This window comes from Rhinolophus sinicus, chromosome X (genome assembly GCF_036562045.2).
Source record: "Rhinolophus sinicus isolate RSC01 chromosome X, ASM3656204v1, whole genome shotgun sequence".
NCBI classification, from domain to species: Eukaryota; Metazoa; Chordata; class Mammalia; order Chiroptera; family Rhinolophidae; genus Rhinolophus; species Rhinolophus sinicus.
Genome location: NC_133768.1, coordinates 37,047,531 through 37,059,681, shown reverse-complemented (window position 1 = coordinate 37,059,681; position 12,151 = coordinate 37,047,531). Strand labels below are relative to the sequence as shown.

General features: G+C 34.5%; 1 protein-coding gene across 11 annotated transcripts in view; it reads right to left on the bottom strand.

Moving 5' to 3' along the window:
• The window catches only part of KDM6A (lysine demethylase 6A), a 197,577-nt gene that overhangs the window by 74,967 nt on the left and 110,459 nt on the right, over positions 1-12,151 (bottom strand). For all 11 annotated transcript variants that reach the window (XR_012493466.1, XM_019717929.2, XM_019717926.2 and 8 more), the window contains one exon: positions 2,409-2,463. Coding sequence is in view for 10 of the 11 variants with exons in the window: in XM_019717929.2 (XP_019573488.2) it covers positions 2,409-2,463 (55 nt within the window). In the remaining variant the exon portion in view is untranslated. The remainder of the gene's footprint in view (positions 1-2,408; positions 2,464-12,151) is intronic.

Below are 12,151 nucleotides of genomic sequence, written 5' to 3'. Positions count from 1 at the left end.
AAGGTAACAGGAAGAAGAGATCCATCCCGCCGTGCTCAGTCCTAGTGCTATGTCAAGGGCTTCCCTATCCCATGAGTTACTAAATCCAGTGTCATCTTTTGTAGTATGAAAACCACCATATATTTAAATTCTTAAAAGCCCCCTTCAAAGTGAAACATAACCATACACCTAAGCAAAAGCTCCACTTGACAAGTCTCAATTAGTGTTAGAAATTTTTAACAAGTATTGCCATAAAGGTTCTGAAATTAAACTTTATTCAGAAATTAACACATTATTTTTTAGAATTAATTAATTCTCAGAGAAACAATTTTATCCAAAGGGGCAATCATATACAATGAAAAAGGTCTCATGTTATCATGATTCTACTTTTCAGAACATGAACTATAATTAACCCCTCTTAAATAGCTCTTGAAGCAAGTGTATCTACTTAGTTTTTTAATTGCATAAATGAATTGTACCATAAAACAGAAATTTCTCATACAGACTTCTTTTAAAAGCTCACTTTACTTTCTATTATCTTCTGTCTTTGCAGTATCACAAGGTAACATGGAAGATTTCAAAGAATACTCAAGGTCTGTGGCATATGCAATAGGTGACATAAAAAAAATTCAAAGAGAAATAAGTTTTACAAAGACAAAGAGCCTGGTGTTGAAACAGTAATAACGTCTGGCTCAAAGTAGGTAGTCCACATTGCTGTGTGAGACATCAGCCACTATCTTAGTAATCATGAAGACTATCCAAAATAAACTATCCAAATCAACTAAACAATAATGGCCTACTGTCTCTAAATAAAGCGTGTGCCCTTCCATTAGTGACCATCCTTTTAGCAAAGTCCTGAATCCAGTCCTGGGCAAAATAGGACGTTGGTCACCCTCCCTCCTACTTCCCTTTTCAATAACCAACAGAAAGAGAGGCATAGTAAAAACTCAAGATGTACTCATGATGGGTAGAACTGTCCTCTTCTAATATGACAGGAAAGTTTTCTGCCCTATGGTACTCATTCTACATAGGTGGTTTCCTCTCAGGAGTAAAGATCTGCAAGTAAGATTTAACCTGAACACAGTAGAATAAAATCAGGATTTACCAAAATACTTAGTTTGACGTTTATGAAAATCCCTCAAAAGTTACCATTTAAAATGACAAGCAGTTATGAAACTTAGTTTTAAGGCACTAGCTATAAAAAATTAAGTGAAAATCAGCTGTTTTCTTATTCCCATAAATTAATTTTTAAAAAGATTTTAAGGGTCTATCGTCTAGATAATTTATATAACCTGGATATATAATTTTGGAAAAAGTATAACTTAACCGTTTATAAATTAATATAGCTAAGAGTTAAATTATTTTTCTAATCTAATCTCTTAGAAACTAAAACATTGCTGCATTTGTTTCCTTCCCATCATTTATTCTGCAAATACACTCATCAGTATAAAATCCTGAATTTCATTTAAAGAAAATAGAAATTTTTTGTTTTCTCAAGAAATCGCCTTTAGTAGAAGTATGAGATAATTGGTCTGGCTTTCATGATGATTTAATCCATGCTATGTTTTAACTCCTGTTATATGCAAGTTACATTCAAATTTCTACAGCTTTTGCACAGATTCAATAATTTTCTTGGGTATTTTTAACACTGAGACTAGTCTTCACTTAATACCTTCCTATATGGTTAAAAAATGAAGTCACTTTTAGCAAAATACTTTCTAAAATCTAGAATCCTTTGACTGATCTTAAATTTTCATTAAGAATGATTCAATTTTTTTATACACTCCAATTAAAATTTTTATTTTTCAAATAAGAAACTTTTAAAGACAGCCAGCTTGAATCCAATGAATATTCTTAAAACTTTTATTGGCTACTTTACACTAAATAAATATAGCAATACATACTTATGAACACGCTCCAGACACATTCTTTTTTAATTAATTGAAAAATGTCACCTCAAACTTTACATATGATGTATAAAACTATAATAAAAAGTCAAAATATGTCTTCATGATTACCAATAATTTTAATATTATATAGGAGGAATCAGTGAGCTACCATGTATGAATTGTTATATACTCATTTTTCCTAAAAAACTGGCAAACCCCATGTTTAATCCGCCGAAGTAATCTACAATATAATTACTACACACAAATAATCGATCTTGTTCATTAGTGCAGATAATTTTAATTCAACGACTCAGTTCACCGGCATATCTATTTTAGACACAGGCTGTTCACAATAACTTGTCTTATTCAGTCCATTTGTACAAGTAGCCATGGCAACCAATACAGTTAAATTCAACAATTCTACAAGAAATAATTAAACAGGATTTATCACTATCATTACGACCACCACCACCACCACCATCACTTGCCATTAAGTGATCTGAATACATGTAGAAAACTATGGTACTTAATAATACTTACTTTCAGCATTGGACAAAGTGCAGGGATTACAGTCAACCAAAGCTAACTGAAAATGCTGCAAGAAGAGAGTGAGAAAATTAATTCACTGAATTCAGTCATATAAATGCATATTAAGACAATTTTCAGATATGGAAGGTCTAACATAATAAAACTATGTTATGCAAATAAAACATACTAGATAACCAACTAGAATTACTCTGAACATTTACTGCTGACAACAGACAGGATGTTGAGAATGGAGAATTTAGGGAAGAATTAATCTTATTAAGTTATTCTATGTATATTTTTGTTTATATGAAAAAAACTTCAGATGTTTAAGTATTCAAATAAACAGTAATAGTTATAAAACAGTTTAAACAGAACACATCGTTATTTTAAAAACTGAAAATAAAAGTTCAATGCTATTAATGTCAGAACACTACTGCTTATCTCAAAATGAGATGTGTACTTTAGAAATTAAAAAATGACTACAAGAATTGTCAAAGGATAAAACTATCTGTCCTTACTGATGCTTCAATAATCACTGTACTTAGTGCCATTTAAAACTGTTTGAAATACTACGAAGAATGCACCAAATAACCGTGTTCCAAGTTCATTTATGAAATATAATTATCCTTTTAGAATGTTTGTGGCAATATTAGTCCATTAATAATTATAGCATCCACTTATCATATAAGCCTACCCAAAAAATACATGTTAAATTCAATGTATAATACTAATTTTTAACAACACAAATCATAAATAATCAAGAACACTGGGTGATATTTGACATCTAGTATGTCAACATTAAACCTGGTATGTAAACTAATGAAGAGAAGACAAACAAGTACTAGAGTTGGTATAATATGTTTAAGATAAAAAGTAAATCTCTTTGAATTTGTCTAAAAAACATTTCCACATATGCATATTCAAATTTTTAGCATTTAAAGTAATCAACAGCCACAATACAAGCCACTTTTTAAAAAGTGACCACAGTAAGTTCATTCCTATCCACAATTCAAATATCTAAAGAGTTGTATTTTTTGTAACTGCTGGACAAGCTGAAAATTGATATGTATAATGACAACTTCTAGATGTAAGCCCCAAAAGTTCTTTATCAAGAGAAATAATCAAGTTTTCAATACTAAATTTCAACAGAATAGACAAAACTGCACTTTTTCAACTAGAACCCTCAATTAACAAAAATAAATGTCAGCCACCCAATGTTACAAGGAAAGAAAGATTAGAAAGCATCACTTGGTATGGACACAGCTATTATATTCATTCATGAACATCTGTTATGTGCATGCATAACTAGACTAGCCTACATGTGCAGTACTCTTAATATTTAAGTGGTGTAATATTCTGAATACGGAAACTACAAACAAAATGACTATGACCCTTAAATATTGAATATTTAATCCATTCAACAAACATTTATCAAGAGCCTAGAATGCCCTTAAGACACTGCAGACAGAGGGATACAATGGTCAAGAAAACAAAAGTGAAATTATTTGTCACAGTTGACTGAATTTAAAAAAAAAAATCCAACATCTGAACATCTCAAGAACTGCTTTTATTTTCCCTTGGTCTACTAAGCAGATTGTGTACGTCCTCGAACATCCCTTGAGTACACTACCATGGCAATAGAAAACAGACTATTTGAAAAAGTGAGTACTATGAAAGCAAAGCATGCTGTATAACCAATTGCTTTCCTCTAGACCAGGGTTCTCCAAACTTTTTTCAACGTTTTTTACCACGGGCCATATGCAGTGAAATACACAAACAGCCGGGCCACTCACTCAAGGTGAAGTACGAATTGCCTCACCTGGTTTATTTAAGTAAACTAAACATATTTTTGGAATTTGCTGCGGGCCAATAAAAAATGGATTGCGGGCCGCAGTTTGGACACCCCTGCAGTCTAAACAAAAAGAGCAGCACAGCAGCCACACATTCAGATTGTACTACATTTCTAAATCTAATCTATCCTGCCAGCATAAATTAATATTTAGATAAGAGAAGACCGACCTTTCCTAACTGAGCCAATCAAAGGATATAAACTGACCTGCAAAGAAACAGCCTTTAAGATTGCAATATTTTAGTTTTATTGTTACTTTGAAATCCCACAAAGAGCAGAGAGATGCATAATTTGAATTGCCCAGCTTACATTTCATCTATCAATACTCAAGGTCCTACAATGAAAACTGGCAGAAACAATTCTGGCCCATGTTTTGTATAATTCTTAATCAATCTTAAAAGCAGCAATGAAGTCACTGATGCACCATTTCAAACTCACAACATCATGAAATATTAAACATTTCTGAACAGCAATATAGAAAAATTACTTAGCAAGAGTACATATTCAAAAACATGCATATGATAATGAAAGAACTTACAGAATAATTACTAAGTTTAAAAAACTAAGTAGCCATACAAAACCACCCCACATAACGAAAAACACTGATACACCTCTCAGTAAAGGGAGATGAGGGACTGAGGATGACATTACTTCAGTTTCATTTCTAGTACCTAAACCACATGCAAAATAGATGTACCTATTAACATATAAATCAGCAGAAATGACTAACAATTGTGATAACTGGCCCCAATCCTGAAAATGTCATGGTAAAATATCCAGTACCTATCCCTGCAACCAACAGAAGCAGCTGGGGAGTATCTGCACCTCATACCGAAATATTGCAGTACTGAAACTGACTACAGTTGTGTGAAATAATTATGCAGTAGAGGCTTATGCAGTTCAAACACTATATACAAACCTCAAGGCAGAAAGCATTCTACAGAAAATTAATTTCCAAGCAAGATTTACCGAAGACATTTTTTTTAATGGTTCAGTGATTTTCTTTTTATAGGGCACGTCTGGTCCAATTTAACACAAGGTTCGATTCATTACAATTTCTGTTGATGTCTTTATCACCAAAGTCTTTGTTTTAAAAGCTTTTGATTTGTTCAATATTTCAGAATAACGTTATAGTATTTTGCTTTATATAGACTAAGGAACTTGATTTCTATCTGGAGGGAGGATATCTACATTCATGTAATTAACACATAAAACTGGAGTTTCAAGACTTTATTTCCCTTTAAATTGTTTTACTTCTAACGGTATGTGATTATTCAATTGTAGAACGCTTTAACTGTATTTCCAATCCTAAAGACAAGCAATGAGATAACTTTTCATAATTGACAATTATGTATCTACATATAAATTATTAATTTGGAGCAATGTTTAGATTCCAGATCCAATCTTGGATGTTCTGAGTCAGTGGGTTGGAGGTAACACCCTGTGAACCAAATGAAAGCTTCTAACAAATTATTCCAATGTGTAAGTCAGGGTTAAATGCCATAATTCAAAGTTTTTAAATTGTGTGCTTACCCCCCAAAACCTTACTTCAGAGTACGTAGACAAGGTGTGTATAGGCGATACTGCTGTCTATATTCAATTAGGGTAGACACAGCCTTTTAGGAATAAAATGTTGGCAACCAGCTTTTACTCTACACTCCAGGCACTCTGTTATGACTATGCATCTATAAACACAAAGCCCAATTAATTTTGTAATAACAATTTAAAGGACAATTCCATAACGGAATCCAAAAGATACAGATGAGAGAAGAAAGGAAAGAGGTACTTCAGGCTGAGGAACAAGTTATTTTTTACACAGATCTTATGAAACAAGGTTTTATGGACCATTTAAATGGGAGAAGGGAAGGTGTGTCACTGTACTTTTTCATGTCAAAGGCAATTTTTTTTTCATTGTTACATATTGCCACAGTTCTCAAAGTATGATTAAAACCAACAAACTTCATTCCTAAAACTAACAGTCTATGATAAATGGATGAGACTAGGGATTTGGTATCTGAAAATAAGACAGAACTGAAACTGGTTAAGTTCTGGTAGGGCGTGAGACACATTGCATGACCAAGCTGATCTGACTGAGGTGCTCTCAAAGCTCTCAAACTCAGTTCTTCCAATTCCCTTTGTAATGCAAGGTTGTAACAACAGTTTCCAGGAGAGACTCTACTGCATACCAATGACTAATATGGTAGGTAGCTCAGGGATCCTAGCAATTTTCACTCAAACAAGAGGTTCCTTCTTTGAAGTTTAGCAATCTGGTCTCTTCTAAAAAACAAAAAACAAAAAAACTCCTTTAACACAAAAGTTAAGACAAAAAACAGTTATTGAAGATGTTCAAAATCTTCTTTCTAGCCCTTGTTTTTGGCTCCACGCTTATATTTGTCTATACCAAGAGCTGATGTCCCTCAGATATCTCTAACTCCCATCTCCAGTTAGAGCCTTTTCACCTCCCAATCCAAAAACCTGTTGCTACTTTCTTTATCTCCTACTATAGTTAACAGAAAAGTGATTGAGGCCAATAAATGGGGGATTTCTTCCCATACTGAATCAGTTAATAAATTAAATCCTTTATTAACTCCTTAAGATCTCTAGGATGTATTACCTTTCATCCATCCATCCATCCTATGACAACCCATTGATCCTACTGATCTTGCTCATCTTTTTTCCTAACTATGTCCTACCTAGTCTCCCAATTCCTCATTCCATCGTATTTTACAAAAGTATAGATATGCAACTGATTAGAAATTTTAAAACACTAGTTCTAGTTATACCTAATTTTCACACAGGGTTGACTTAATTTTCTAAGTTCTTTAAATCTAGTGTACAATTTATATTCACATTAAAATAAGACTGATATGTATACAAATTACAAATACAAGGTAAACATGAAATATATATAAAGGGGATAATTCAACAATTTGCACTGTAAAACATTGTTGTAGAACATTAACTTTCTTAAAAAAAAATGTGACAATGACACACCGACTGCTTCATAAAGCTGCATTTGAAGACCAAGTATTTAAAACACAAATTTAAGTAGACTTGATTGAGTAAACACCAAAAATACTTTTTGAGTAGAAACGACTTCTTGTAGTTACAGTACACTTGAGGAGAGAAAATTAACATGTGAAACCTGGACTCACCCTGATTCCTCAATATTTGAGAAGATGGAGACTATCCATCTATGTGCAGTGATGTCCTTTTCAAACACGTATTTTGGAACAACCGAAATACTTCAGCTATTTATACTACCTCACACTTGAAGGTAGGTAACAGAACTCAGGGCACAAATATCAAATGGAAAACCAAAACTGGGCGGGCAGAGTGAAGTGGAGAAAGAATAATCAAGTGGCTATATAAACCAATTAGGGGATCACCTCATACCAGGGAACAACACCCAGAAAAGATTAAAAGATAAAGTACAAGTAGTGGAAAAAGGAAAGAGTAGGGGAAAGATATTTGCCCACAAATGACGAAAAATGGACAGAAGACAAAATAAACACCAATAACCATCCTCTTCCAAAAGAAAAAGTAATGTCATACTCGGGTGAAACTCAGTTCCATTGCTAATGTGGGAACTGAGGAGATGTTTAAAGATAAAAACTTGAAACTAGTAGATAAATAACTCCTGGAGATCTAATGCACAGCCTAGAGATTATAGTCAACAATACTGTATTATAAACTTCAAAGTTGCTAAGAGACTAGATCCTAAACTGTCACACACACACAAAAAAAGAAAAGAAATGATAACAGGTGTTTAATGCTAAGGTGATAATCATGCTGCAATATACAAATGTATCAAATCAAACTGTACACCTTAAACTTGTACAATGTTACATGTCCATTTTATCTCAATAAAAAATGAATTTAAAAGATCAGAATTTTCAAAATGCCAGCTGGAAGAGTTAAGCTACTTAGCATCATGAAGGAAATAGAACAGGGGCAGGCAAAAAGAAATAATAGCAACTTTCATCTTCAGACAACTAAACTAATAAAAACATGCTATTAAAGCTTCAACAAAGAAATATCACAGATATTTTAGAAACTTAAGGCATGGTTAAAGTTAATTTAATAGTTAGCATTCAAATTCTCAGCAAGTATTTGAATAATACATAGAGTTCACAGTATCTTAATTTAATGATTTACATATTCTACAATAAATAAAATAATAAAAGACAGAAGGCATTTCAAAAATTACAAAAATGGTTTCTAAAAGGAAGCATATATATCATCATGCCTTTACTTATTCCTTCTGACTTACTATTTTGGCATTTAAAAAAAAGAAATAAATCAATACAATTTGTGAGTCTGCAACAGATATAAAATCAAAGGAGATACCTGGAAATGAAGAAGTTCCTGGAGAAGAGTAAAGTAAACGGACAATGGAAATATTTTTTCACTCAGAAATTTCATGTCACATGTAACAATAGAGGAGGAGACAAGCAGAATGAACTCGTGAACATGGGCAATAGGAGAAAATAACTGTACTGTCAATTTGTATAAAAAAAAATCTGTTAAGACATGATAAATAAAACTAGCTTTTCTCTTTTTTTCAGTATTTCCACCCCATTCTACAAGAGGCATTTTATCATTTTATAGCCCCTTCTATTTATCTATCCATTCAATAAACACAAACGACCTGGTAGTAACACACAAGTCTCATTTGAGATCAACCCATTTCCTTTGAATTGTCTCTGGAATTCTTATCTTCATAATCCTTTCATACTGTGTTTCCCCGAAAATAAGACCTAGCCAGACAATCAGCTTGAATGTGTCTTTTGAAGAAAAAAAATAATGTAAGACCCCGTCTTCTATTATAGTTAAATAAGACCGGGTCTTACATTAATTTTTGCTCCAAAAGACACATTAAAGCTGATTGTCCGGTTAGGTCTTATTTTCGGGGAAACACGGCAGTAATCGCTTCAAACAGCACATCATCCTCAAATACCAAATTACAAGAGAACTTATATTGGTATACCAACAAACTTTCCACTGGTTCCCTGAAAAGAGCCACCATCTTTAAAAACCCAAAAAGTTCTAATGTTGACATATTTTAGGGAAAATTAGATATGTAAATATTAGGGAGAATTTCTATACGATACTCATTAAATGAAACAGATGCACTGGCATTAATTGACTAAATAATGTGGGTGTTATTTTGCATTTATTAGCTTCACATGAAGGGAAATAATTTTAATAGTCTGCCAAGATGCAAAAATTAGAGGAATTACATAAGACTCCTTGTCAAAATTAGTGTACTTTTATTGAAGTAAGGACAGCACATTGCCTCAAATATATAACAAATGTGATTATTATTATCATTAAAAAGTAATGAGGACGTCATAGGAATGGGGGCAGCAGGACGGACTTTTTGAGTTCTCCTCCGGATCTTATCACAAACGGGACATTTATAACCCATCAAAGGACTCTCTGCTCATTACGCAGAACAGCTAAGAGACTCGTGGAAGGATTACTTGCAGTTGGGCATATTGGGCAAGCAGGGGAAGAGGGAAGAGAGGGAGTAGAGACGCAGCCCGCATCTGCGGCTGTGGGGACACAGTCCACATTGGCAGCGGTGGAAACGCTGCTGGCATCCGCAGAGACGTCGGGGATCCCAGGACAGAACAGAGAACATAAAATAAAAGCCAGGAGGTGGGCTCTTTCCCTGCATCCCACAGCTGATCTCTCCCGCCAAGGGGACAGCATATCCAGCATTTGAGGCAATAACCTCACCTGAGACCTCCAGTTGGGCCCTACGCCAGACAAAGGACACAAACTTCATACTTGGGCCCCTCCCTGCCCCTTCCAATTCTACCCCCGCCCTTCCAGAGACTTGAACTGGCCCCTGAACTGAGGAGTGGTGTCAGATTGCAGAGAAGCCTTGGTACTCAGGCTCTGGGAAGACTGGCTTGTAGCTCTGACCCAGGGAAGAGGCTGGGAAGAGTGTGATTTTGCTGGACTGGGAGAGAAGAGACTCCTCCACCCCCAGCCACCACCTTTTCAGGCCTGTGGAAAGAGTGTGACACAGTTGGGCTGGGAGAGAGAAGACCCCTCCATCCTCAGCCTCCACCCTTTCTGGCCTGCCTAGAGCAGGGCAATTACAACTGCAGAGGCACTCCCAGGGATGCAGCTCTGGGCAAATTTAACAATCTTGAAGAAATGAACAATTTTCTAGAGGCGTACAACCTTCCAAGGCTAACTCAAGAAGAAACAGAAAACCTGAATAGACTGATTACCACCAGGGAAACTGAATCAGTAATCAACAATCTCCCAACAAACAAAAGCCCTGGACCAGATGGCTTTACAGGTGAATTTTACAAAACGTTCAAAAAAGAATTATCACCTATTCTCCTCAAGCTCTTCCAAAAAATCCAGAAGGAGGGAAGACTCCCAAACACTTTTTACGAAGCCACTATCACCCTGATCCCAAAATCAGACAAAGACACCACAAAAAAGAAAACTACAGGCCGATATCTCTAATGAACATAGATGCAAAAATCCTCAACAAAATATTAGCGAACAGAATTCAGCAATACATTAAAAAGATCATACACCATGATCAAGTGGGATTCATCCCTGGTATGCAAGGGTGGTTCAACATCCGCAAATCAATTAATGTGATACACCACATTAACAAAATGAAAAATAAAAATCACATGATCATATCAATAGATGCAGAAAAAGCATTTGATAAAATCCAGCAGCCATTTATGATAAAAACCCTTAAGAAAGTGGGAATAGAGGATCATATCTCAACATAATAAAGGCCATATATGATAAACCCACAGCTAACATCATACTCAATGGGGAAAAGCTAAAACCATTCCCTTAAGATCAGGAACAAGGCAAGGTTGCCCACTTTCTCCACTTCTATTCAACATAGTGCTGGAAGTTCTAGCCACAGCAATCAGACAAGAAAAAGAAATAAAAGGCATCCAAATTGGTAAGGAGGAAGTAAAATTGTCATTATATGCAGATGACATGATACTATATAGAGGACCCTAAAGACTCCACCAAGAAACTATTAGAGCTGATAGATGAATTTAGTAAAGTAGCAGGATACAAAATTAATATTCAGAAATCAGTTGCATTTGTATATACCAATAATAAAACATCAGGAGAAATTAAAAAACAATCCCATTTACAATTGCTCCAAAGACTATAAAATACCTGGGAATAAATTTAACCAAAGAAGTAAAAGATCTGTACTCAGAAAATTATAAGACACTGAAGAAAGAAATGAAAGAAGATACAAATAGATGGAAACACATGCCATGTTCATGGATAGGAAAAATTAATATAGTTAAAGTGTCCATACTGCCTAAGGCAATATACATATTCAACGCAATTCCTATCAAACTACCAACGACGTTTTTCACAGAAATAGAACATATAATCCTAAAATTTATATGCGACCATAAAAGACCCCGGATAGCCGCAGCAATCTTGGGAAATAAGAACAAAGTGGGAGGTATAACAATACCTGACATCAAATTATACTACAAGGCTACAGTAATCAAAACAGCATGGTACTGGCATAAAAACAGACACATAGATCAATGGAAGAGAATAGAGAGCCCAGAAATAAATCCATGCCTATATGGCCATTTAATCTATGACAATGGAAGCAAGAATGTACGGTGGGGTAAAGACAGTCTATTCAATAAATGGTGCTGGGAAACCTGGACAGACACATGCAAAAAAATGAAGCTGGACCACCTCCTTACACCATATACAAAAATAAATTCAAAATAGCTTAAAGACTTAAATATAAGATCTGAAACCATAAAATTCCTAGAAGAAAATATAGGAAGAAACTTCACAGACATTACCGGAGTAAGATTTTTACTGATATATCCCCTCGGGCAAAGGAAGTAAGAGAAAAAATAAACAT